The sequence below is a fragment of the Oryx dammah genome, unplaced genomic scaffold, assembly GCF_014754425.2.
Source record: "Oryx dammah isolate SB20612 unplaced genomic scaffold, SCBI_Odam_1.1 HiC_scaffold_28, whole genome shotgun sequence".
Lineage (NCBI taxonomy): Eukaryota > Metazoa > Chordata > Mammalia > Artiodactyla > Bovidae > Oryx > Oryx dammah.
In genome coordinates, this window is record NW_024070212.1 from 18510806 (window position 1) to 18538615 (window position 27810).

Genomic DNA, 27810 nt, shown 5'->3' on the forward strand with positions numbered 1-27810 from the left:
GGTGTATTTATCGATTGTTTTTCTTCTCACAGCCAAGTGCAAGATCTGTGAGTGGGCATTTGAGAGCGAGCCACTGTTTCTCCAGCATATGAAGGACACTCATAAGCCTGGAGAGATGCCTTATGTTTGCCAGGTACTGCCTTAGGGAGCTTTGCTTGGTCTTCTGCTCTCGGGCTGAATGTGAAGACTCCACTAATGAACACTGCCCAGTATCTATTGCACATACTGAGTTTAAGGAACACTGAGGAAATACAAAAGAAATACTGAACCCAGGTTCTATTTTCAGGGTTCTTCATGGAGGAGAAAAACATAAAGGATATATGCATGTACCCAGCTGGGGAACCCAGTCTTGGAACACAATGCCTGTAGTAAGGGAGTGTCTGGGACTTCCCCTTTGGCCCAGTGGCTAGGATTCTGCACTCCCAGTGGAGGGGTCATGGGTTTGATTCCTGGTCAGGGAACCAGATCCCACTGCAGTTCTAGACCCAGTGAGCCAAATAAATAAATATTTTTTAAAAAGTGAGGGAATGTCTGTCCCCTGAATGTTCCCTGTGGAGATAGGAAAAAACCTGCTCCTCTTAGCGGGAATTTGGACTTTTCAGACTTTCCTGTCCTTCCCATTTTTACTATATTTCACGGCTGAATTCATGATCACAAACATAACCCTGCATTACAAAATCAGAAAAATAACTTGATTTCTGTACATTTAGGAGGAATTTTTTTTCTATGTTAACACTTTGTTGCTACCCCTTTTCTAAGGCCTCAGTTGTTGACTTCACTTGTAGCTTATTTTCCTTATGTGATTCAGGTGTGTCAGTACCGCTCCTCACTCTACTCTGAGGTAGACGTCCACTTTCGGATGATCCATGAGGATACTCGGCACCTGCTCTGCCCTTACTGCTTGAAGGTCTTCAAAAATGGCAGTGCGTTCCAACAGCATTACATGAGGCACCAGGTACCAGACACCAAGCAATTGCCCTGCTTAATTATGGATGCTGGGGCCAGGTCTGAACGAGGCAAATAATTTTGGTAGAGAAGATTATATGTGTGAGTTTGAAAAATGTATTGAATTCCAGTAATATGTACCAGGCACTGGGCTAGATGCTAGAGATTTAGTGGTTAAACAGGACAGTTAAACAGTACAATAAAGCAGGAACAATGTTGTGTTAGGGGAAATACAGAATATAAAAAAGAACATAACCTACTCTAGGAACCTAGTAAGTCTTCCAGGAAAAGGGTTGTTCAAGACCTGAAGGATGAGGAAGGATGAGCCAGGTGAAGTGGACTAGAAGGACAGCATGCTCAGAGGCACAGGGAGGCTCAAGGAATTGAAAGTTCAGTGTGGCTGGAGTGTATAGGGTATGGGGGAGGTTGGATGTTAGAGAACAGATCGTGGAGAATCTTAGAGCCATAGAAAGGAGTCTCCAGAACTTTGCTGGCGCTTGAGTGTTTAAGACTGCACTCTCAAATGCAGGGCCGAGGTTCGATTCTTGGTCAGGGAACTAAGCTCCTCCATGCCTCACGGCACAACCAGTAAATAAACAAGCCTGTGGCTTTAACTGACCAAAAAATAGTTTAAAAAATAAAAAGGAGCTTCACCTTTTATTATAAAAAGTTGTTGGGAGAAGCCTGAGGAAAACTGCCAAGAGGAACTTCGAGACATGACTAGTAAAATATCAGGTGGTATCCTGGATGAGAACCTAGAACCAAAAAACTAAGCAAATCAACATAAAATACAGACTTCTGTTAATTAAAACAGAAGTTGATGTTGAGAAGCCATTGAAGAGATTTTCAAATCCTGGAGTGATGTGTTCACATTTGCTCTTAGTTATGATTACACTGGCTGCTCCAAGAGTTAGGGAGACAAGCCAAAGGCTTTTTCAGTAGTTTACCTGAGAGATGATAGTGGCTGTTGGCTTTTGAAATGAAGAGGATTAATTAGAGTTGCAAGATACTGAGAAGATAAGTGCTATCTGCAATTTAGAGATGGATTAGGTGAAGGTAGTGAGGAAGTAGTTAAGAATAGTGCCCAGGATTCTGTCTTGGGTATTTGGATGAATGGGGAGACTATATTGAGATAGGAACCCTGGAGAAAGTAACTTTTGAGGGGAGGATTCTAAGTTTGGATGGATATTCTGAGTTGGCAGTATCTATGGACATCAAGTGTAATTGAGTATTAAATAGTTGGATATATAGGTCTGAGGCCTGAATTGTGAAAGATACTTAGAAATCATCATTATATAAATCCAGTAGATTTAAACTTGTAAGTGTGAAGCTTCACCCCCACCCCCAAACCCCCAAATTGAGAATAAGGTGAAAGACCATTGAGTTCTCTCTCTACAAAGCCAGGGCCATAGTCCTGGAATGAAAATCCGAGAGTCGTGATGTCGAGGGAGAGGCGGGGACAAAAGCATTTTGAAGGAGAGTGTGTGGTCAAGTGTTGCAAGAAGGAATCAGCAAGATAGAAATGTGAGAGGCCAGCCTTTAATTTAGCCATTTTGTTGGTCAGCAGGGTAGAAGCCAAATTTCAGTGGGACAGATGAATGAGAGGTAAGGAATGGAGAGAACGTACTTAAATTTATGAAGGACAGGACCAGGGGTGGCAGACGCAGGGAAGGAGGGAGCAAGGGAGAAGTTGCTGCTGCTGCTGTGTTTTGGTTTGAAGATGGAATATATAAGCCTTTGTTTTAAAATGCTGCAGGAAAGGAGCCCCTAGAGGAGAGTGAAGGTACATAGAGAGGGAACAAAATAGAGAACAAGATGGGCGCACCGGTGGGTGACATCCACGTGTGTGCACACGTGCCCTGGCTTCTCGCTTGTAAGCGCCTTCTTAGGTTCACACATGGTGACTGCTGTAACCCACTACTGGTGTATTTCCATATCCTAGCATAGGAACTGTCACCTCTAGCTGCTGTTACAGAGCCTTCGCTGTCCTAGGAAGGAATCATAGACATGCGTCCTGTTTCGATACTGGGCAGACTGAATCCTCAAAATGGCCTTTCAGGGAGGCATATCTGTGTTGATGTTTTACAAGGGGAAAAAAAAACAGCACTGTGTAGGAAAGTACTATTGTTTTTTTGTGTGTTAAAAAAGAGAAAGGAAAACAGGGGTGATGAATGGAGACATTTGAGTTTGCTATATGGTTATCTGCACAGACCATCTGTGAAAGAATACCCAGGAAGCTGGTAACAAGTTGTTTCTGTGGAAGGGGACTGAGGAGTGCAGTTGAAGGTAAACTTAGCGCATGAAGGAGTACAGAATAAAAGTATGGGTTTTTTTCACCATGTACATTTTATTGTATTTTTTAAAAATAATGTCCAGAAGTAGTAGCAATGTTCATCCACACTGTAAAGATAAGTAATAAGACAATCTCAAGCTTATATTTTATCAAGGATGAAATGAACATTGACAGTACTTCAAATAAAAATGATAACTAAACTAAAAACAATAGTAGTAGGGCAAGTAAAGCTGAAGCCACTCAGCCAGACTGTTAAAGCAAGTCAGTGGGTGATGCTCTGAGGACCTAGTTAAACCTGGCTTTCAGTCCACCTTTCTCTGGGAGCATGGGACGTGATGATTCTCACCACCTAATGATAAGGCTTGTAACTATATTGCAAAATATATAAAGTTACAGATAAAGATTGAAAAATTAGGTTCGGTGTTAAATGTTGTCTATTTCTTTTTAACGCTGTTAAATTATCAACAGAAAGATGGAAAGAATGCTGTGATTGGCAATGATCTACCTTCTCCTCAGGAAGAAAATTCATTGGGAACCTAAAGGATTCTGTCTCTTTTTTTCCCTTCAGAAGAGGAATGTTTATCACTGCAACAAATGCCGGCTGCAGTTTCTCTTTGCCAAGGACAAAATTGAACACAAGCTGCAGCACCATAAAACCTTCCGTAAACCCAAGCAGCTGGAAGGTTTGAAACCAGGCACCAAGGTAAGGGGTTTGTCGGCATTCCCTTCACGGATCCAAGAAGGGGAGGAAGAGAGCTTTTCAGTGTTCTGCGGGTCTTTCATAGGTAGTGTCTAATTATTCCTTCCCTTAACCTCCCAGGTGACAATCCGGGCTTCCCGGGGGCAGCCACGAGCTGCTCCTGTACCCTCCAGTGATGGACCTCCTGGCAGCTTGCAGGAAGCAGCGCCACTGGCCTCCTCAGCAGACCCTCTGCCCGTCTTCCTTTACCCCCCTGTGCAGCGCAACGTCCAGAAGAGAGCTGTTAGGAAAATGTCAGTGCCTTCTCTTGGAGGCTGGGGGCCGGGCGGGCACAGCTATTCCTGAGAGCCTGTGTCATCTGGTAGCCTTTTAAGCAGAGTCTGTTGCCTGAATCTGTACGGTCTGGGGACCCCTGAGGCAGTAATAAGATGTTCTTTGTTTCTCGACAGGAGTGTCATGGGCCGGCAGACGTGTCTGGAGTGCAGCTTTGAGATCCCAGACTTCCCCAATCATTTCCCTACTTACGTTCACTGCTCTCTGTGTCGCTATAGTACCTGCTGTTCTCGAGCTTACGCCAACCACATGATCAAGTGAGTCAGGATTAAACCAATGCTCCTCTCTGGGATTTCAGAGTCTTCAGAACTCATTTCATTCCCTCTCCTGCTTCTGGTGGTTCCCCCTTCAACTTTTAGAGCTGTTTGTGCACCTTTGCTAGTAGAGTCAGAGGCCAGACCCAGCTTTATTTGGCTTTCATTGGTCTGTAATCTGGTTTTGTACAACTGTGCTACTCAAAATGTGGTACGAGGGCCAGGGCACTTCTTAGAAACATGGCCTCTGATGTGGTCACCACCCCTCCACCTCCAACCAGAATATGCCTTTTAATAGATCCCCCCCCACCTCCAGGATCTATTTGCATATTAATAGGAAATATTAATGTGATGGGCTTGGGTTGAGGTTAGGATTGATTGAAGAGGCATTTCTTTTGTTCAGGCCTTGTCAATGGCTGGTGATCTCTAGTTTAGTGAGCTGAACCGTGTAACTCATACAGCTTTCTCTTTGTCTTTCTCAGCAATCATGTTCCGCGGAAGAGCCCCAAGTATTTGGCTTTGTTTAAAAATTCTGTGAGGTAATGACAGACTTACTGATGGACTGTTAATTGTTCAATCTTTTACATTAAATCCCTTATATTACTTTGGGGGATAGACATATGCATTCATTTGAGAGGAGAAAGGAGGGACACTCTTTCTCTTTACTAAGCCTTGAAGCTTAACTCTCAGTAGTCATTGCTGCGTTTGTCTGACATACTCTTGCCTCTCTTTCTCAGTGGAAGCAAGCTGGCCTGCACTTCATGTACCTTTGTTACCTCGGTGGGAGATGCCATGGCTAAGCATTTGGTGTTCAACCCTTCTCATAGATCCAGCAGCATCCTGCCACGGGGTGAGTAAGAGAGATGCGGGTTGTAGGTGGGACTAAGGATGCAGGTCACAGTGAGCAGGTGCATCTCCTCCCGGCCCAACCCATCCACTGCTGAGACATACTCCACCAGGGTGGAAGCAGTCTAACTTGAGATTTAGATAAGACTGGGAAAGGAGTAGATTTGCTTTTTTAGTTAAAATCTCAAGAACTGTCTCAGGTGGGTTTGTTTCTTCACCAAGCTAACATTTTTTTATTGTGTTATTTCCCATAGGACTCACTTGGATATCTCACTCAAGGTAACCGAACTCGTTTGATGGTTTAACTTTTATTTTATAGTATGTTTGTTCTTTATTACTACTACAAATATTTATTATTTTGTTTTCCTAATTTAACTGAGCTTTTTCTTCCTTTTTGCTAACTCTTTAGGCATGGCCAGACTCGTGACCGAGCGCACGACCGGAACTTGAAAAACTTGTACCCTCCTCCTTCCTTCTCCTCTAATAAAGCTGCCACTGTGAAGTCTGCTGGAGTCACCCCAGCTGAGCCTGAAGAGCTGCCAGCTCCCGTGGCCCAGGCACTCCCGTCACCGGCCTCAACTGCAACCCCACCACCCACCCCGACGCATCTCCAGACTTTAGCCCTTCCACCCTTGGCTGCGGAGGAGGCCGAATGTCTCAATGTTGATGACCAGGATGAAGGGAGCCCAGTCACCCAGGAGCCTGAGCCAGCGTCAGGGGGTGGTAGTAGCAGTGGGATTGGCAAGAAAGAGCAGCTTTCTGTGAAGAAGCTTCGAGTGGTCCTGTTTGCCCTATGCTGCAACACGGAACAGGCAGCTGAACACTTCCGAAACCCCCAGCGACGTATCCGGCGTTGGCTTCGGCGCTTCCAGGCCTCTCAGGGGGAGAGTCTGGAGGGCAAGTATCTGAGCTTAGAGGCAGAAGAGAAACTGGCCGAGTGGGTGCTGACCCAGCGGGAGCAACAGCTACCTGTAAATGAGGAGACCTTGTTCCAGAAAGCCACCAAAATAGGACGTTCCTTGGAGGGGGGATTTAAGATCTCATACGAGTGGGCTGTGCGTTTCATGCTACGGCACCACCTGACTCCCCACGCACGGCGCGCTGTGGCCCACACTCTACCTAAGGATGTGGCGGAGAATGCAGGACTCTTCATTGAATTTGTACAGCGGCAAATCCACAACCAGGACTTGTCCTTGTCCATGATTGTGGCTATTGATGAGGTCTCCTTGTTCCTCGATACGGAGGTACTGAGCAGTGAAGACCGAAAGGAGAATGCCCTGCAGACAGTGGGCACAGGGGAGCCTTGGTGTGACGTGGTGCTGGCCATTCTGGCAGATGGCACTGTCCTCCCTACCCTGGTTTTCTACCGAGGACAGATGGATCAGCCTGCTAATGTGCCAGACTCTATCTTGCTAGAGGCGAAGGAGAGTGGCTACAGTGACGATGAGATCATGGAGCTGTGGTCAACCCGAGTGTGGCAAAAACACACGGCTTGCCAGCGCAGCAAAGGCATGCTAGTGATGGACTGCCACCGCACTCACTTGTCAGAAGAGGTGCTGGCCATGCTTAGTGCCTCTAGCACTTTGCCTGCGGTCGTCCCCGCAGGCTGCAGCTCCAAAATCCAGCCGTTGGATGTATGCATCAAGCGGACTGTCAAGAACTTCCTGCACAAAAAGTGGAAGGAGCAGGCTCGGGCAATGGGAGATGCTGCGTGTGATTCGGATGTTCTGCTTCAGCTAGTCCTGGCCTGGCTGGCTGAGGTGCTTGGTGTTATTGGGGACTGTCCAGAGCTAGTTCAGCGGTCCTTCCTGGTGGCTAGCGTTCTGCCTGGCCCTGATGGCAACATGAACTCACCCACACGAAACGCTGACATGCAGGAGGAGCTAATTGCCTCCCTAGAGGAGCAGCTAAAGCTGAGTGGGGAACAGTCCGAGGAACCCTCAGCTTCCACTCCTCGACCCAGGTCGTCTCCTGAAGAGACAATTGAGCCTGAAAGCCTTCACCAGCTCTTTGAGGGTGAAAGCGAGACCGAGTCTTTCTATGGCTTTGAAGAAGCTGACCTAGATCTGATGGAGATTTGAGTGTTGGGGTCACAAAGGGGTGTGGAGTAGGGGTGGGGAAGTGTGAGGGGGGTTAGAGGATAAAGGGGCATACCAAGTTGGGGGTATTGGGGTTATATTTTTTAATTTTATGCCACCACTCCCCCCTGATGTTGACTTATATACATCCCTGTGGATTTGTGGATTATTAGGAAAACCTATAGCGATCACGTCTGAGCCGATAAGCTGGCCTGTTGGTCATTCACTTCTGCTAAAAACAGGTTTTTGTGACTTTTTTTTAAATTTAAATCACTGTGTTTGGTATTTTTCTGACAAAAATCAAGAAAAAGAAAAAAAAATCCTTTGTGGGCGAATGTTAAATTTTTTGTTTCCCCTTTTACCTCAACTGTATCATAGTACATCTGGGTTTTGTTTGTTTTACTGTGTGGCCAATGTCTTTGGGCATGATGCTATCCAACCATTGTCAATGTGAGAACATTTCTGAAGATGGGAAAGACAAATGTTGTAGCTCACAAACTGGTTTATTATATATATATATGGATAAAAAAGTTTTTTCATTGTGGTCTTAACACTTTTATATAAAAATGAAAATGGAAAAAGAATCCCACTGAACTCTCTCTTCCTTCTCCTTTCTTTCCTTCCCTCTCCAGAGATGTTGGTTTCCACAGAAACTCTAGATATAAAATTGTGGCTTTAAAAATGCATGAAACCACCTTTAATCATCCAAGATGATGAGATTATTTTTCCTCACCACCCTCCCTCCAACAAAAACACAATAAAACCAATATTCTTTGCATTCATGATCCTTGGCCCCCTTCCCCATTCTTACACCATCCCTCTGGACAAAGGATCATACATGGGTCATTAGCAAGCGAGAGGTATGAGGTGATCACACAGAACCTTATGGGGGAAGCCATTCCCAGTGTATGGGTCTTCATCCTGCAATCCACGGGGCAGCCCCTGCTTTGTCGAACTTCCTATTAAGTGGACAGCATACTTGTTCAAGGGATCACATGTCCTCCAGCCAGCAGCTAACTGTGCAAGAAGTTGTATTGAACTTTAAAAAGACCACTTGTTGAAATCCTGCTTACCCTGTGGCTTTCCCCTGTTTCTCTTAATGCTTAGAGAAGAATCTGATCTGAAGAAGAAACACATAGGGGTGTGCACAAAGAAAAAGACATGAATCTTTATTTTTCACTGCCAGCTTCAAGGAAAGAAAACTTTTTCTACAATTTGCATGAGGGATTTTTTTTTTAATCGTATGTACTCATGGCTATAGACTGAAATGTACTGTAACAGAAAAGGAGCAAAAGAAATCCAGGTCTACCTTTCGCACAACTATCCTGTCTTTCTGTCCATCCTGAGGCTTTCTGCAGCGTTTCCCTTCTGTGAGCCAAGGAGGCAACCCGCGTAGGCTTGTAAATGGTTCAACTTTAAAATGTACATAAGTGGAACATTTAATAAATTGAGGGGAAATGGATTTATAAGCAATGTGGTTTTTTCCTAGGCGACCCTATTTGAACAGGCTTTCAGACTGGGAGGTGCTCAAAATATGATGGGCCTGGTAGTACACCACCTGTTTCTCATCTGTTTTTCTTTTTGTGTTTTTAACGCCCAGCACACTATAATATAGTGAACTGGAGTGTTCCCTTCCGTAAACAGCTTGGCCAGCTTTGTGAACCCGTGGCATATGAAAACTGAATAGAGGGACCACCTGGGCTTCTCTTCCCCAGCTTTTTGCCTGATGCCATTTTGACAGAATATGGACTTTTGAGTCAAAACTTTGCCTTTCAGAAAGTTCAAGAACTATGGTCAGCTCTTATGTACAGTGACTAATCTTTCTCTCTGGTAGTCTCCGCAGCAGCCCGACTTAGCAGAGCTGGGTTCCTGGCCTCTGCACGCTGTATGACTTTCCTGATGGGTAATCTTTCTAAGGCCATAATACCAACAGTGGATCGGCTGGGTTTTGGCCAGGAAGTTATTACTTTTGTGGATTCTGCCTGCATGGCTTAGTAGTAGAAGGAAGTTTTTTTTGTTTTGTTTTTTATAATTCAGTTTAATCAATAAACAAGTATTTATTGACTACTTTGTGTTGAGACTGTGTGTGAAATTCAGATTGAAAGCTGATGGTTTTCTTTTACTTAAATTCTGCTAACTGTAATCATGGATGACACAAGTGAAAGGGTTTTGCTTTCTCCCTCAGCTCTCACCTCACTGAATTTCAGGCATACCTTGGAGATACTGCAGGTTGGGATCCAGACCACCGCAATAAAGCAACTATCACAACAAAGCAAGTCACACATTTTTTGTGTTTTCCTGTGCATGTTTATACTATAGTATATTAAATATGCAATAGCACTGTGTCTAAAAAAATTAGATATATTAAAAAACACTGCCAAATAATGCTTATCACCAGGTGAGCCTTCAGCAGGTTGTATCTTTTCTTGGCAGTAGTAACATTAAAGATCAGGGTAACACACCGAATGTAACACAAAGTAAGCAAATGCTGTTGGAAAAATGACACCAAAACTTAATGCAGAGTAGCCAGAGACCTTCAATTTGTAAAACACACTGCAGTATCTGCAAAGCATAAAAAACAAGGTATGCCTGTAATAGTTTTGGGGTTCCTTGCCTATACTAGTTTCTCAAAAAGAGGTTTAGAAAAGATACACCATCAGTATTACCCAAGGTTTTTAAAAATTCGAGTTTAACACCATCCTGGCAAAAGAACTGGCTAGTAACTCCCAACTGATTTGACTCACAACTACAGGACTTCTAAGCGAACACACTATTTCTAAGAGGTCTTCTTACAGTGCTGCTGCTAAGTCACTTCAGTCGTGTCCGACTCTGTGGGACCCCATAGATGGCAGCCCACCAGGCTCCCACGTCCCTGGGATTCTCAAGGCAAGAACACTGGAGTGGGTTGCCTTTTCCTTCTCCAATGCGTGAAAGTGAAGTCACTCAGTCGTGTCTGACTCTTAGTGACCCCATGGACTGCAGCCTACCAGACTCCTCTATCCATGGGATTTTCCAGGCAAGAGTACTGGAGTGAGGTGCCATTGCCTTCTCCGATCTTACAGTGCTAGAAATAAGTAGTAGATTTGGAAATAAACATTTAGGTTATATGTCAAAATTAGGTTTCCCCATGAAGGGTGAGGACGTTGGATGGGTGCAGGATTAAGGCTATTACTTCTGGTTTGGGAGTAATCTACAGGTCGACTACATGTTACATTTCCATCTTTGAAATGATGTTTTAACAAATTCCATATGCAGTCAACATTAACCAAAAAGTCTATTTTAGAGTCTAGTGCATGGGTGAGAATGTTGAAGAAAAATGTTAAACACAAAAGCTAATTATCACACAAAGATCAAGTCTGACTTTTACAGAAAGCAGCCTTCAGTACAAACCCAAATGACAGTAGTGGGTCTTCTGTATTATGCAGAGAAGTCTATATGTGCTACAAGAACCAGAGTTCTCTGACTAGGCAGGGAGATGGCACATAGCAGTACTTAGCAGTTTCATTCTTGGTGTGACTTAGTCAAATGATACAACCACTCAGCCAGCATTTCAAAGGATTTATTTATTTTACAAAAGAATAGTACCTTTGAACCGACCAAGTTCAAAGTTAGAAGAAGGGTACAACTTCAGTTCTGGATAATGCATCTGTATTTCATTCAAAGCCACTAAAAAAAGAGATGATAAAATCGTGAAGCCATAGAGTGAGAAATCAATTCCCAAAAGTAGCTCTATCTTCAGCCCAAACCCTTGCCACCCAGAGAATTTTTGGTTGAGACCTCCAGAAAAACCAACCTTACTACAACCAGGGATCTCCCAACTATTATTCCACTGTAATTTTAATGTCAGTCACCTGATCATGTGGGCAATATCCCAGTTGGTCTCCGCAGACAGGGGTCCCTCTATTTCAACACCTTTTTCAGTTACAGTGGCGATTTGAAACTGAGAAAAAAAGCAGAGCTCTCAATGAAAATACCAACCCTGTCATCAAAGACATCTCAGGCCTGGTCAAAGGTCAAATGGAGGGTTTTTCTGAAATGTGAAAAATAGACACAGAAATGGCCTGTTCTTCAAAGTATAGAGACTCAGGAGTTGCACAGCCTGGCAATTAGATCCCCATTTACTATTCATACTTCTCACCCGGTTATAAGAACGGGCATCTCGATAGTACAGCACTCGCATGCAGCGTTCCACTAGTTCTCGGGCCTCCGTCTGGCTCAGCACTGGCTGCTTCTCCAGAACTTCTCGCAGCAGAGGCTAGGGAGATTGGAGGAAAAAACATAGATACCATGAGCTGAATACCACATGATCTGTTGCAAATCCATGATGTAAAAAGAATCATAAATGAGTGAAAAGCTGACATTCCACCTACTGCCTCAGCAGGATGAATTCTGCTTACTTGTGCTCAGACCCACTTGAAGGGGAAATTCATGGGTGTCCTCACTTTGCATACATAACTGACTCACTCCAAGACATACCCCACCTTGTCATTACAGCCTCTGGACCAAAAATAAACCCAGCAGTAGGGAACACAGTCTGTTTCTCATGTCCGAATTTAAAGGGTAAAACAGCCAGCCACTAATCTCCTTACCTTCTGTCTTCTACCCCTCAACTGGCTGCTTACCTGAGCCAAGTATGCACCGTAACCAGTGGCCAGCGAAGGGGCTTCATAGGCCACACCAAGCATGTCCACATAACCCAGGAAGCTAAAAAGACACAACAGGTGATCTCAGGTTTCTGTATCTTAGCTGAAGGATGGGACTATAGGGTCTGAGGCAGAAGTGGGATTCACTCAGGGGGAAGAGACAGACACTTAAACAGACACTAGAGGTTGGGTGGTCAAGGAAATTAAGTTATGTGTATTAAAATCAACCTCTCTCCATCAGCATAACCTCCAATGACCATGGTGTTCCACAGGGGGTTCATCTTGGAGCGGCGACTGTACATGGCCCTGGTCAGCCATGAATGAATAGCTTTAGGACTATAGCTGTGTCCGTCTCCCAACAGCTCCTCATCGATCCTTATAAGAGAACAGAAGTCAGGATTTCCATCCACCCCCAAAAGACGTTACCACCATCTTCCCCATTTAAACCCACTGAAATAAACTATTTGCAAAAATTCTCACATCTTCCACCCCCAGCAAGTCTCCCTGTTCTTTACCCGCAGAAATTTTTGAAGGGATTAAAAAACTGTGGGTTCCCCTCCCCACTTGGCAACTACTTCTACTCTCTAGATGACTTACACCATTTGCCCGAGAACTTGCTTCAAATACTGGAAATCAGCATAGTCTCCGGAAGCACCCAGCATGGTGCTGTTGTTGACTCGCATAATGCGAGAGATGTTGCGGAAACGAGCCAAGGAGCCATAGGAGCCCAGCATGTCTGCTGCGATCACCACTCCGCCCTCAAACTTGAGCCCCAGGACAGAGGTCCCGGTCACCATGGGGTTCCTAGAGAGAGAGGGAGGTCTGGCGAGGGGCGGCGCGGCGAAAAGCACGAGCCGGCTTCCCGAGCTGTAGGCTCCGTTTCTGACTTTCCACGGCCCCTTTCATTCTCCGAGACCCTCCTCCCCGAGGTCCCCCGCTGTCGCGCGCCCCGGGGTCTTCGCCTCGACTTCCCCGGCTCCCAGATCCGGCGGGCAGCACCAGGCCCCACTGTCCCTCCCCCTGCGCAGGCTAAGGCGCCGAGAGCTTACTGGGTGCGCGTAATCGGAGCCCCGTACAGCGCGGACGCCGGGTCCACAGAGGAACCGGGAGTGGGCGGAATGCGGTAAAACTGCCCGGGGGCCGGCCCCCCGGCCCAAAGTCCGGGCCGCGATTCCAGCAGTGCTTCCATCTTAGTCACGGTAGCACGAGAAGTGAAAGCTTTCGCACCAACGGAAGCGGAAGTGATCCCTCAGTGCCGCAGCTTTCTTCTTCCTACAAGCCACTTCCAGCAGGCATGTTGATAAGGTCGGGGCCGACCGTACCCGTGTCCCGGGCAGCGGTCGAGACCCTGAGAACTGGAATTGCCTGACCTCGTGTCACAACGCGGTAGAGTCTGGACTAGAACTGTGTTCAGACACACGAATTCAAGGAAGGGGTGGGTGGTGTGGGTGATGGGTATGGCGGGGGGGTGGGGCACTTCAAGACGCTGACGCTGCGCGAGGAAGCAGCTCTCTTTTTAGATTGGAAAAGAAAACCCCGTACGAAACTTAACAGTGAACTCAGGGTCTGTTAAATTTGTATTTCTCAAAGCAGCTTCATGTGGCATATTCGACCCATTTTACAGATAAGAAACCGAGACGTGTAGCGATTAACCCGTTCACAGAGCAAGTAATGCTGGGTCTGAGTTTTCAAACTCAGAATTTAAAAAAGGAATCAAACAGTTGCGAGTACCTTGGGATATGTGCTATCTCAGGTGGATCACTCACTCTGTAGGACCTTGGACAAATCTCTGAAAGTTTTCTGATTGTCAGATGCTCTTGTCTACCTCTTAAACAGCAGAAAAATTCGATCGACTGTGGGAGTGTAACTAAATTCCAAGCGTTCCCATCTCAGTGTGATTCTGTAGCAGTGCCTGAAAACAGTGTCTAGAATCAAACAATCATCCTCAAGCTACTCCTTTGCCACTCCTCCCTTCACAACTAGATGCAAAATTTTTTACTCAGCAGGAAACCAAATCAGTTTTGTTTTTTAAATTCCCTGAGTTAATTTGAACTAAAGCAATGCATGAAATTTTAGCTTAATTGAAATGAAGTTATTTCATTAGGTCTTGAAACCCTGGAAAGGGAAGGGTCAAGATCTTGCATTCAGTTCAGTTCAATTCAGTCGCTCAGTCGTGTCTGACTCTTTGCGACCCCATGAATCGCAGCACGCCAGGCCTCCCTGTCCATCACCAACTCCCAGAGTTCACTCAGACTCACGTCCATTGAGTCAGTGATGCCATCCAGCCATCTCATCCTCTGTCGTCCCCTTCTCCTCCTGCCCCCAATCCCTCCCAGCATCAGAGTCTTTTCCAATGAGTCAACTCTTTGCATGAGGTGGCCAAAGTATTGGAGTTTCAGCTTTAGCATCATTCCTTCCAAAGAACGCCCAGGACTGATCTCCTTTAGAATGGACTGGTTCGTCTCCTTGCAGTCCAAGGGACTCTCAAGAGTCTTCTCCAACACCACAGTTCAAAATCATCAATTCTTCAGCGCTCAGCCTTCTTCACAGTCCAACTCTCACATCCATACATGACCACTGGAAAAACCATAGCCTTGACTAGACGGACCTTAGTCGGCAAAGTAATGCCTCTGCTTTTGAATATGCTATCTAGGTTGGTCATAACTTTTCTTCCAAGGAGTAAGCGTCTTTTAATTTCATGGCTGCAATCACCATCTCCAGTGATTTGGGAGCCCCTCAAAATAAAGTCTGACACTGTTTGCACTGTTTCCCCATCTATTTCCCATGAAGTGATGGGACTGGATGCCATGATCTTCGTTTTCTGAATGTTGAGCTTTAAGCCAACTTTTTCGCTCTCCTCTTTCACTTTCATCAAGAGGCTTTTGAGTTCCTCTTCACTTTCTGCCATAAGGGTGGTGTCATCTGCATATCTGAGATTATTGATATTTCTCCCAGCAATCTTGATTCCACCTTGTGTTTCTTCCAGTCCAGTATTTCTCATGATGTACTCTGCATATAAATTAAATAAGCACCCAAATGATGCTCTTTGTGTCAATTTTTGGACTTGAAAACCAGGTAGTCTATTTTTTCCTTCTAATTAATAGCCATCTTCTCCCAACCCCCATATTCCAGGTGATTCTTGGGCCTCTCAGAGGCTTACTTAGACACATAGCAGGTGATAACAAAAGGCTTACTGGGATTCCTCCAAAACTGCTAGAATCTTTGACTTTCATAGCTAGGAGAGCCCTCATCACATGAACTTTAAAGCAATTTAGCCATCAATTAACTGACTATATCCTTGTTTGGAAATGGCCTGAGGTGGCTTGCTGGTTTCTGGTCTCACTCCATTTAAGATCGCTAGATTAAGGCTCTGGTAGGGCCAGTACCAGTTCCAGAGATCAGGCAGGCAATCAAATTCCACAGGGTCGAAAAGAAGAAAAGTGAAAGAATCTAGATTCATCCAGCCTGAGAGTAGGATGAGCGGGAAAGCAAACCACTAAAAAGGTTTGATGATGCAGTATTCAGAAGAAGGTGACTAGCATGTCTTTTGTGCTAAAATGAAAACAACAAGTCGTAAGTTAAACTGAAACCAGGCAAATTAAGAAGTTTCTTCTCTTTTTAAATCAGGTCTGGTATTATCTGGAAAGTCATTTTTAAGTTCGTCCAGTTTTCTGTGGTTGGCTTTGAGTTTAATTAGTATTTAGCTATCACCAGTGTTCAAGCTTTTAAATCAGTAGTCATCAGACTGGTTCTGTAACATGTCAGGATATCCCTGGTTATAGGGAATGTCTTGAAATGCTCAGGAAAGAAATAACACTAGACTAAATTGAAATTAATCATCACCATCACCACCACCTCATTAAGATTTTACACTCCCACAGTGAAAGTGCTAATGCTCCATATTTTAGGAGAAGTGGAATTTGAAACTTCAACTACAAAAGAGTTGAGGATCATTTCTTGACCTGCTCAGGGCCAGGCCCTGGGGGCTATAACAGACAGATGAGAAAGAAAATGTGTCCAGCTTATTCATGGCTGCACTTGCCTGTGGGTATGCCCTAGGGATTTTTGCAATTTTATATCCTCTCTAATTCAGTTCTGCAATATCTTTCTCACAGCATGTGTTACACTCATCTAAAAACTGGCTGCCATGCTAAACCAAAAGTTCCACAAAAGCAGAAACAGATTAACAGTGTCCTTTGATGCACAGAAGTTTCAGATTTTGATATAGTCCTGTTTATCTTTTTTTCTTGCCCATACTTTTGATCACATATCCATACTTGTGATGTCATATCCAAGGAATCATTACCAAATGCACTGTTAAGAAGCACTTCCACTATGTTTTCTTCTAGCAGCTTAATACTTAGAGCCCTTATGTTTTGATCTCTTATCCATTTTGAGTTAAATTTTGTCTATGGTGTAAGGTAAGGGTCTAACTTTATTATTACAAATACAGATAACCAGTTTTCTCAACATTGTTTGTTGGAAAGACTGTTTTTTCTCACTGAATGAGCTTGGAACCCTTGTTGAAATCACTGATCCCTATGTGTGAGGAGCCTGTCAGGCTACAGTCCATGGGGTTGCCAAAAGTCAGACCTGACTTAGCAACTGAGCACCACGCGTACATACTAACTCTGGTATCTGGGTCATCTGTGAGTCTTTCTATTATCTCTTTTTTCCTTTTCATTTTGGTCATATTTCTTCTCTCTTTACAAGTCCCATGCTTTTTTGTTGTTTTCCAGAAACTGTGAATAACTACAGAGGCTGCATATCATGTTCCCTTCCCCCAGAAAGGGTTCTCCCTTTTTCCCATTAGGCAGATAAGATGAGGGATTGAGCAGTCCATCCTGGCAAGGATTAGGCTATGTCAAGGTTGGGTTGCTGTTTCAGCCCGATTCACCCATATTCTTCAGGCATGTTCCTCACAATCTTTTAACTAAAAGCTGGGCAGGTAGAAGATTGAGCTAGCTCTCCAGGCTCCCGTTCCAGGGACTCTCAAAATCTGGCAAGTGTCTTGAGGAGGAGACCAGTTGAGTGGTTGAGGCTCTTCTTTCCCTGCCTCAGAAAGTCTTCATTTCCTAATCAGCAATGCCAGACTATGGGAGATTTGGGCTTCCCTGTAGTTCAGCCGGTAAGGAATCTGCCTTCAATGCAGGAGACCTCGATTCGATTCCTGGGTTGGGAAGGTCCCCTGGAGAAGAGATAGGCTATCCACTCCACTACTGGGCTTTGCTGGTGGCTCAGATGGTAAAGCAATGCGGGAGACCTGGATTGGGAAGATCCCCTGGAGGAGGGCGTGGCAACGCACTCCAGTATTCTTGGCTGGAGAATCCCCATGGACAGAGGAGCCTGGTGGGCTACAGTCCACGGGGTCACAGAGTCAGACATGACTGAGTGAATAAGCACACACACAGGGGAGATTCACTGTGCCTTTTAGAAGCTTTTAGCCCAACTCTCCAGTCTCATGAACGTTCCCAGAGTTCAGCAAATTTTCCATATATAAAACTAGCCATCATTTGAGGGCCCTTAAGTTTTAGCTTGTCACTCCAATGTTGCATGACCATCAAAATCTTCAGTGATTTCTCTTCCCCAAGCAGAGACATTCTAGCTAAGTTAGGCCTTATCTCTAGCCTGGGCTCAGCTCACTTCAGAAAGATTCTCTTGTCATTGGAATTCAGCTTGGTTTAGTCTTCATTCCTTTGACATGTCCTTGTTCCCTTCAAAAAAAATATGGTTTTTATAACTTTTCTAGCTTCTTGTATGAGGAATACTGACCAGCCTTGCCCTACAACTTACTTGATGTATTGGTTTTCTGTGGATGCTTTAGCAAGTAATTACAACCTAGTGGCTTAGAACAACAGATTTTTTTGTCTCACAGTTCTAGAGGCCAGAGTCTGAAAGCCAAGCAACATCAAGGCAACGCTCCCTCTGGAGGATTTGGAGGAGAATTCATTCCTTGCCTCTTCTAGCCTCTGGTGGCTGCTGGCATTATTTGCCTGGTGTTCCTTGTCCTGTAAAGTAAAGTAAAATAAAATAAAATGAAGTCACTCAGTCGTGTCCGACTCTTTGCGACCCCATGGACTATAGCCTTCCAGGCTCCTCTGTCTATGGGATTTTCCAGGCAATATACTGGAGTGGATTGCCATTTCCTTCTCCAGGGGATCTTCCCAACCCAGGGATTGAACCCGGGTCTCTTGCACTGTAGACAGACACTTTACCATCTGAGCCACCATCTTCCTCTTACTTCCTCTGCTCGGGAACCTCTTCTATAAGATCCCCCTCTGCTCTTTTATAAGGACACTTGGGATTACATGTAGGACCCACCCCGATAATCCATTATGGTCTCTTCATTTAAAGGTCCTTAGTTTAAGCACATCTGCAGGGAAAATCCCTTTTTTCCACATAAAAGCTCTTTTTCCTTATTTTGCAGAAAAGGAAGTATTCACAGGTTCCAGAGATTAGGCTGTGGATATATCTTGGGAAACTGTTATCAGCCTACCACATCTGTAATCAGAAGGCCATTACGTATTGTTATTTTTTACTTTTGTAAAACTGAAAAATAAAACACACAAAAATAAGTATATGACTTAATGAATTATTTTAAGGCCACCACCCGTAAAACTACCATCTAAATCAAGAAATGGAACTTCTCCAGCTAGCCCAGTTCTGATCGCAGTTGTCTCCCTCTCCTGAAAATAGCCATTCTCCTGAATTTTGTGATAATTATCCCCTTGGATTTCTTTATATTTTCATTATCCAAGTGTGCTTCCCTGGACACTATACTTTGGATTTCCTGTTTATTTGACTTATATGTGTTTTGAGTTTCTTAATCTACATACTTCCTCCTCTAGCCCTTTCTTTGCATGACAGTGTATCTACTGAAGACCTCAGGATGTTTGCGCTATGTACCCTACTTTCTGCCCACAGCCTGGGTTTTACTGATTGCATGCTAATAGAGTATTTTGACATGTTCTTCAGTCCTCTTCAGTTCCTGCACATAGACAGCTCAATCCAGAGGTCTCTTTACACTCATATTTGATGCCTTTGGCAAGACTGTAAGTGGTGGTGTGTTTTTTAATCACAGTATGCCCACTGTGTCTAGTTGTCTCTCTTTATTGTGATATTATCAATTGCTCCTTTTCAGTTAATTTATTTGGTATTGCACAATAGTGATATTCTAATTCTATAACTTTGCTTTCATTCATTAGCTTGAGTGTTTCCATAAAGAGACATTTGTCATCTACTTTTTGGTTAACTGGTGTTAAACCTATCTAAGAAAGGTCAGATAAATGCTTTATTCTTTCTCTTTAGTAACTTTTAAAATGATTTGCCCCTATCATTATCTAAATGTGACCAGTTATTTTTTTTAATATATTTTTATGAACTCGTAGGGAGAAGTCAGTGGCAGCCCACTCCAGTACTCTTGCCTGGAAAATCCCATGGACAGAGGAGCCTGGTAGGCTACAGTCCATGGGGTCGCTAAGAGTCAGACACGACTGAGCGACTTCCCTTTCACGTTTCACTTTCATGCATTGGAGAAGGAAATGGAAACCCACTCCAGTGTTCTTGCCTGGAGAATCTCAGGGACGGGAGAGCCTGGTGGGCTGCCGTCTATGGAGTCGCACAGTCGAACACAACTGAAGCGACTTAGCAGCAACAGCAGCAGCAGCATGAACTCATAGATATAAACATTCATTCTGATGCTCAAATTATTCCAGATTTGGCCAGCAAGAGCCTTTTAATTTAAAAATACCGGCTTCTGGATCGTTTTAACGTATCCTATCATTATTTGGACTTCCCTGGAGGCTCAGATGGTAAACAATCTGCCTCAATGTGGGAGACTGGGTTCGATCCCTTAGTTGGGAAGATGCCTTGGAAAAAGAAAGGACTACCCACTCCAATATTTTTGCTTGGAGATTTCCATGGACGGAGGAGCCTGATAGTTACTGTCCATGGGGTCACAAAGAGTCAGACATGGCTGAGTGACCAACACACATGTCATTATTTGATCACATCCTTACTTTTTGGCAAAACAAGATGTTCCAGGCTCATACTTTCTCTGCACCAGCCCTGGATCAGTCACTTTTCCAAAGGACCTTGATTCCTTTCAGTGGAGACAGGTATTTATTCCTCTTTTTGTTTGTTTGTTTGTTTTAGGACAGGTTTGTTTGTTTGTTTGTTGGCTACACAGTTTGTGGGATTTTAGTTCCCCTACAAGGAATAGAACCTGGGCCCTCGGCAGTGAGAGCACAGAGTTCTAACCACTGGACTACCACTGAAATTCTTGACCTTGGTATTTAGAGGCCAAATTTGGTTTCTAGTGAGTTCATTACTGAGATTTTGCTGTGCCCAAGACTACTTAGTGGATAGAGCTGTGCACATACATTTACATCATATTTATTTCTGTATCTATCTATCAATATATATACTGAAAACTATATATAAACTTCAAGAAAACTAGAGATACCAAGGAAACATTTCATGCAAAGATGGGCACAATAAAAAACAGAAATGGTATGGACCTAACAGAAGCAGAAGATACTAAGAAGAGGTGACAACAATACACAGAAGAACTCTACAAAAAAGACCTTCATGACCCAGTGAACCACGATGGTGTGATCACTCACCTAGACCCAGACATCCAGGAGTGCAAAGTCAAGTGGGCCTTAGGAAGCTACGAAGGAGCTAGTGGAGGTGATGGAGTTCCAGCTGAGCTGTTTCAAATCCTGAAAGACGATGCTGTTGAAGTGCTGCACTCACTACGCCAGCATATTGGGAAAACTCAGCAGTGGCCACAGGACTGGGAAAGGTCAGTTTTCATTCCAATCCCCAAAAAAGGCAATGCCAAAGAATGTTCAGACTACTGTACAATTGCACTCATCTCACAAGACAGCAAAGTAATGCTCAAACTTCTCCAAGCCACGCTTCAACAGTACATGAACCATGAACTTTCACATGTTCAAGCTGGATTTAGAAAAGGCAGATGAACCCGAGATCAAATTGCCAACATCCATTGGATCATCAAAAAAGCAAGAGAATTCCAGAAAAACCTCTACTGCTTTACTGACTATGCCAAAGCCTTTGACTGTGTGGATCACAGCAAATTGTAGAAAATTCTTCAACAAATGGGAATACCAGACCACCTGACCTGCCTCCTGAGAAATCTGTATGCAGGTCAAGAAGCAACAGTTAGAACTGGACATGGAACAATAGACTGGTTCCAAATCGGGAAAGGAGTACATCAAGGCTGTATACTGTCACCCTGATTATTTAACTTATATGCAGAGTATGTCATGCAAAATGCCGGGCTGGATGAAGTACAAGCTGGAATCAAGTTTGCCAGGAGAAATATCGATAACCTCAGATATGCAGATGACACCACACTTATGGCAGAAAGTGAAGAAGAACTAAAGTCTCTTGAAGAAAGTTAAAGAAGAGAGTGGAAAAGTTGCTTAAAGCTCAACATTCAGAAAATTAAGATCATAGCATCTGGCCCCATCACTTCATGGCAAATAGATGGAGAAACAGTGGAAACAGTGACAGGCTTTATTTTGGGGGGCTCCAAAATCACTGCAGATGGTGACTGCAGCCATGAGATTAAATGACACTTGCTCCTTGGAAGAAAAGCTATGATTAACCTAGACAGCCTATTAAAAAGCAGAGACATTACTTTGCCAACAAAGGTCCATCTAGTCAAAGCTATGGTTTTTCCAGTAGTCATGTATGGATGTGAGAGTTGGACTATAAAGAAGGCTGAGCACTGAAGAATTGATGCTTTTGAACTGTGGTGTTGAAGAAAACTCTTGAGAGGCCCTTGGACTGCAGGAGATCCAACCAGTCCATCCTAAAGGAAATCAGTTCTGAATGTTCATTGGAAGGACTGATGCTGAAGCTGAAATTCCAATACTTCGGCCACCTGATGTGAAGAACTGACTCATTTGTAAAGACCCTGATGCTGGGAAATATTGAAGGTAGGAGAAGGGGATGACAGAGGATGAGATGGTTGGATGGCATCACCCACTTGATAGACATGAATTTGAGTAAGCTCCAGGAGTTGGTGATGGACAGGGAAGCCTGGTGTGCTGCAGTCCATGGGGTCACAAAGAGTCAGACACAACTGAGCAACTGAACGGAAAACTATCTATACAGGTTTATACCAGTATCTCCAATTTCAATCCAGCACTGTTGGGCATATTCTAACCTCCTCCCTTTCCATATTTGTAATTTCCTTTTCTGAAAATGAGAAATCTAGCTCCAATTATCCTCTCTCCGTACGTAAATCAGTTCTTTTATGCATAACCAATCTTCCATCACTGTCAGCATCTGCATCCCTTCACCATTGCCCTCCTCACTCTGCTCTGGCTCCAACAGCCTACTGGACTGTCCATTCATGAAGATTTTCTCTAGACCCCATTCAGGCTGCCATACTGGGCCATCTCTCCAAGTGCCCACCCTCTAGCCTGCTGTGGCTCCAACAGCCTGTGTCAGCTCCCTGTCGCCGCCGCCTGCCTCCCTGCCTAGATGCTGTGCCACTGTGGCTCTGCACCATTCTCTGCTTCGTACACGGTTGCCCACGTTGCTTGGTCCCACCTAATGGCTTTGGACTGAATTGTTCACAAAAGGAAGGGTTTGGGGAAAAGAAAATAAACATATATTTACTCCTGGTTCTATAAGTTATATTTACACACACATATATATGTCTTCTGTTGATGTTGCTGTAATCATTTTGTTTGTAAAGCTTTTTTCTAGATCCTTCAGGGAGGGCTCATGGAATATACATTCTCTTAGTTATCACTAGTAAAAATTGTGTGTGCCCTTCAAACTGCCAAGTCAGTTTTGCTGGATATAAAACCCTTAGCCCACATTTTTCCCCCTTGAGGGTATCTCAGTTGTCATTGTTTAGTTGATAAGTCTTTTTGCAACCCCATGGACTATAGCCCACTAGGCTCCTCTGTCCATGGGACTTTGCAGGCAAGAATACTGGAGTAAAGTAAAAATTTAAAAAAAAAAAAAAAAAAAGAATACTGGAGTAGGTAGCCATTTCCTTCTCTAAGGGACCTTCCTAACCCAGGCATTGACCTGAATCTCCTGCATTGGTAGTCATATTCTTTACTCTGCTGAGCCACCAGGGAATTCTTCTGACATAACTTGTTCCTGTCAAACAGTCTAATGACAACATAATTTCCCCCCTCATGTAGATAGCTTGGATAATGAAATACGTTTTTCCTTAAATCTCAGTAATCTTACCAGAACGTGACAACAGTGGTTATTCTGAATTGATAATCTTTTATATGTGGTATGTGAGTTCAATATATAGTTGTTTAATTTTTTTTCTTGATTTTTAGTTTTTAGTATGTATTCCCTGTATCTCTTCATTTATTTTAATTTAAAAAATTTTACCTTCTATTTCTCTTAAAACATTACCTATTATATATACCTAGTCTTATATTCCTTCTAATTTAGTCTTCATTTCTGAAAAGATTTTTTTCTTTTATTTTCAGTTCTTTTCTATATTTAGTCACCTAATAGCTGCATTTTTCAAATTCTCATTTCTGTTGTTCTTTTATTTCCTACATTATTTTCACAATATCTGTCAACTCATTTTGAAATAGCGTATTAATCAGGTTCGTGACATTGTACAGGAGACAGGGATCAAGACCATCCCCATGGAAAAGAAATGCAAAAAAGCAAAATGGCTGTCTGGGGAGGACTTACAAATAGCTGTGAAAAGAAGAGAGGCGAAAAGCAAAGGAGAAAAGGAAAGATATAAGCATCTGAATGCAGAGTTCCAAAGAATAGAAAGAAGAGATAAGAAAGCCTTCTTCAGCGATCAATGCAAAGAAATAGAGGAAAACAACAGAATGGGAAAGACTAGAGATCTCTTCAAGAAAATTAGAGATACCAAGGGAACATTCCATGCAAGGATGGGCTCGATAAAGGACAGAAATGGTCTGGACCTAACAGAAGCAGAAGATATTAAGAAGAGGTGGCAAGAATACACGGAAGAACTGTACAAAAAAGATCTTCACGACCCAGATAATCATGATGATGTGATCACTAATCTAGAGCCAGACATCTTGGAAAGTGAAGTCAAGTGGGCCTTAGGAAGCATCACTATGAACAAAGCTAGTGGAGGTGATGGAATTCCAGCTGAGCTGTTTCAAATCCTGAAAGATGATGCTGTGAAAGTGCTGCACTCAATATGCCAGCTAATTTGGAAAACTCAGCAGAGGCCACAGGACTGGAAAAGGTCAGTTTTCATTCCAATTCCAAACAAAGGCAATGCCAAAGAATGCTCAAACTACCGCACAATTGCACTCATCTTACATGCTAGTAAAGTAATGCTCAAAATTCTCCAAGGCAGACTTCACCAATACGTGAACCATGAACTCCCTGATGTTCAAGCTGGTTTTAGAAAAGGCAGAGGAATCAGAGATCAAATTGTCAACATCCGCTGGATCATGGAAAAAGCAAGAGAGTTCCAGAAAAACATCTATTTCTGCTTTATTGACTATGCCAAAGCCTTGGACTGTGTGGATCACAATCAACTGTGGAAAATTCTGAAAGAGATGGGAATACCAGACCACCTGACCTGCCTTTTGAGAAATCTGTATGCAGGTCAGGAAGCAACAGTTAGAACTGGACATGGAACAACAGACTGGTTCCAAATAGGAAAAGGAGTATGTCAAGGCTGTATATTGTCACCCTGCTTATTTAACTTCTATGCAGAGTACATCATGAGAAATACTGGGCTGGAAGAAACACAAGCTGGTATCAAGATTGCCGGGAGAAATATCAATAACCTCAGATATGCAGATGACACCACCCTTATGGCAGAAAGTGAAGAGGAACTCAAAAGCCTCTTGATGAAAGTGAAAGAGGAGAGCAAAAAAGTTGGCTTAAAGCTCAACATTCAGAAAACTAAGATCATGGCATCTGGTCCCATCACTTCATGGGAAATAGATGGGGAAACAGTGGAAACAGTGTCAGACTTTATTTTGAGGGGCTCCCAAATCACTGGAGATGGTGATTGCAGCCATGAAATTAAAAGACACTTACTCCTTGGAAGAAAAGTTATGACCAACCTAGATAGCATATTCAAAAGCAGAGACATTACTTTGCCGACTAAGGTCCGTCTAGTCAAAGCTATGGTTTTTCCTGTGGTCGTGTATGGATGTGAGAGTTGGACTGTGAAGAAAGCTGAACGCCGAAGTATTGATGCTTTTGAACTGTGGTGTTGGAGAAGACTCTTGAGAGTTCCTTGGACTGCAAGGAGATCCAACCAGTCCATTCTGAAGGAGATCAGCCCTGGGATTTCTTTGGAAGGAATGATGCTAAAGCTGAAACTCCAGTACTTTGGCCACCTCATGCAAAGAGTTGACTCACTGGAAAAGTCTCTGATGCTGGGAGGGATTGGGGGCAGGAGGAGAAGGGGACGACCGAGGATGAGATGGCTGGATGGCATCACTGACTCGATGGACGTGAGTCTGGGTGAATTCCGGGAGTTGGTGATGGACAGGGAGGCCTGGCGTGCTGCGATTCATTGGGTCGCAAAGAGTCGGACACGACTGAGCGACTGAACCGAACTGAACAGTTTGTTCTGCTCGTGGACATGTCTGCCTCGTGTACTTTCATTGTCAGTAAGGATGCTATTCTGCTTCTTCTCTTTATTTTTATAATAACTTTGTGTGGGAATTGCCCTCTATCCTTTCTTGTTTCTCTTTTCTTTTGGAAATATTTCTTTTCCTGAACTTCTAAGAGGCATGGTTCAGGATAGCTTTTCTAACGTCACAGAGCTCCCTCTGCTGTTGTTTTTAGGTAATGTTTCAAAAAACAGACCTATTCTCTGAGATTTCCTAGCTTTCTCTTCACTTTTACTTAGACCTTCCTTCTCTTCATCTGGCTCTATCGTCCTGTTTTAATTGATTTTTATTCTGCTTGCATCAATTTCTCCTCATTGTAGAGCCCTGTCCCAGAAGGAGCCTTCCCCTCTCAGCCAGAGAGTTCCTGGGACCGAGGCTTCTCCAGCCCCCTCAGACCTTGCCACGGACTCCTTGCATTCTTCAGCTTCATCACTGGGCAAAGCCCTGCTCTGCTTGAACTGCTGTTTTCAAATTACCCTGTTCTGCTTTCCTGTGAATGTCTGTTGGCTCTTTGGGGGTCTGGTGTTCTCAGGTGTGTCAGAGGCCCCATGTTTCTCCCACACAAGTGCTGACACCACACTGGTCTTTTAACGTTTAGTGGTTTGTCCCCATCCACTTGTTTTTGGATGTCATGGGGCTCTGGTCCCGTCAGTTTGTCATTGTTAATGGGATTTTGGCTTTGCTGCCTAGTTGTTCTATTTTTATGAGAGAATTCAGTGAGATTCAAAAACTGTGTAATCATCATTGTCCCAGAATCTTGTGATTTGTTTTTATGATGTGCAAACTTTTATTATTACATAGTGATGCTTTTGTTAGATTCCCAAAATTATGATTTCTAAATCAAAGATACATGGTTTTTTTTTTACATCTTTATGGGTTTATCTATAGTGTAGAAATTCTGCATGCACAGCTCAAATAACATTTATGTGTGTATATATCCATGTGACCACCATTCAGATCTAGATATAAATCTTTCCCCCAGAAAACTCTTATGATGTTCCTTCCTCCTTCTTCATCAATAATCCTCCTCAGCAAAGAAAACCATTATTCTGACTTCTGTTAACATAGAAATTCTGTCTGCTCTTGAACTTCAGATAAACAGAATAATGCAGTATGCACTCCTTTGTGTTTGCCTTCTTCCACTCAACACTTTGAGATTCATCTGTGTTGTTGCATATAATGGTATGATTGTTTTTGTTCGTTTATTTTACTGTGTGGTATTTCATTGTATAAATTGGTGTGTATGTTTAAAATTGTTTTGAGTTTTTTATTGTACACATAACATGAAATTTATTATTTAAGCCATTTTATGTGTACAGGTCAATGGCATTAAGTATCTTCACAATATTGTACAGCTAACATCATTGTTCATTTCTAGAATTTTTTCTTAATCCCAAACAGAAACTGTATACCCATTAAATAATATCTACCCCTTCCCTCTTCACCCCAGTCCCTGGTAAGCCCTGTTCCACTTTGAATCTCTATGAGTTTATCTGCTCTAAATACTTCATAGTAAGTGGCACCACGCAATATTTGTCATTTTCTGTCCAACTTATTTTGTTTAGTATAGTATCTTCAGGGTTTATTCATTTTGTTTGTCAGGATTTCATTCTTTTTTAAGGAAAAGTAATATCCTGTTGTATGTATTGGATTGGCCAAAACGTTCATCTGGATTTTTCTGTAAGATCTTCAGTTCAGTTCAGTTGCTCAGTCGTGTCCGACTCTTTGCTACCCCATGAACCGCAGCACGCCAGACCTCCCTGTCCATCACCAACTACGATCTTACAGAAGCTATATACCATATTTCACTTACTCATTCATCTATTGATGACATTTGGGTTATTTCTACCTGTTGGCTATGATGAATAAGCATATTTTTAATTTTAATAGATGTTGGCAGATGCTTTTCAAAAATACTATGTTATGGGAACTTCTCTGGGGGTCCAGTGGTTAAGACTCCATGCTTCCATTGCAGGGGATGCATGTTTGATCCCTAGTAGGGAAACTAAGATCCCACATGCTGTGTGGCATGGCCAAAAATTTTTTTTTAATAAATCTTTAAAAACTTAGACATATTA

The 27810-nt window shown here is 43.4% G+C and overlaps 2 protein-coding genes and 1 long non-coding RNA gene across 8 annotated transcripts in view; 1 reads left to right on the forward strand and 2 right to left on the reverse strand.

Annotated features, from left to right (window-relative positions):
- Window positions 1-9516, forward strand: part of POGZ (pogo transposable element derived with ZNF domain) — a 47547-nt gene extending 38031 nt beyond the window's left edge. For 4 of the 5 annotated variants that reach the window (XM_040230686.1, XM_040230687.1, XM_040230689.1 and 1 more), the window contains 9 exons: window positions 33-133; window positions 809-955; window positions 3807-3941; window positions 4059-4231; window positions 4388-4528; window positions 5008-5064; window positions 5263-5375; window positions 5626-5650; window positions 5781-8000. In XM_040230686.1, the coding sequence (XP_040086620.1) occupies window positions 33-133; window positions 809-955; window positions 3807-3941; window positions 4059-4231; window positions 4388-4528; window positions 5008-5064; window positions 5263-5375; window positions 5626-5650; window positions 5781-7452 (2564 nt within the window). In that variant the 3' untranslated portion in view covers window positions 7453-8000. Of the gene's footprint in view, window positions 1-32; window positions 134-808; window positions 956-3806; window positions 3942-4058; window positions 4232-4387; window positions 4529-5007; window positions 5065-5262; window positions 5376-5625; window positions 5651-5780 lie in introns of all 5 variants that reach the window. The other variant, XM_040230684.1, reaches the window with a different exon arrangement.
- A 1476-nt stretch (window positions 9517-10992) lies between these two features.
- Window positions 10993-13336, reverse strand: PSMB4 (proteasome 20S subunit beta 4). Of its 2 annotated transcripts, XM_040230690.1 has the most exons (7): window positions 13142-13336; window positions 12690-12896; window positions 12321-12467; window positions 12072-12153; window positions 11588-11704; window positions 11301-11389; window positions 10993-11115 (listed from the first exon to the last, which is right to left on the reverse strand). In XM_040230690.1, exons 1-7 carry the CDS (start codon window positions 13279-13281, stop codon window positions 11103-11105), a joined length of 795 nt encoding a protein of 264 aa, XP_040086624.1. In that variant the 5' UTR covers window positions 13282-13336; the 3' UTR covers window positions 10993-11102. The 2 variants fall into 2 exon arrangements, 1 of the variants encoding a protein (XP_040086624.1); XR_005719328.1 differs by having other exon boundaries at window positions 11301-11704.
- A 3708-nt stretch (window positions 13337-17044) lies between these two features.
- LOC120855875 overlaps window positions 17045-27810 on the reverse strand; it is a 16076-nt gene continuing 5310 nt past the window's right edge. The window contains exons 2-3 of the long non-coding RNA XR_005719329.1: window positions 20669-20677; window positions 17045-17059 (exon numbers count right to left, since the gene is read on the reverse strand). This is a non-coding gene — a long non-coding RNA (uncharacterized LOC120855875). The remainder of the gene's footprint in view (window positions 17060-20668; window positions 20678-27810) is intronic.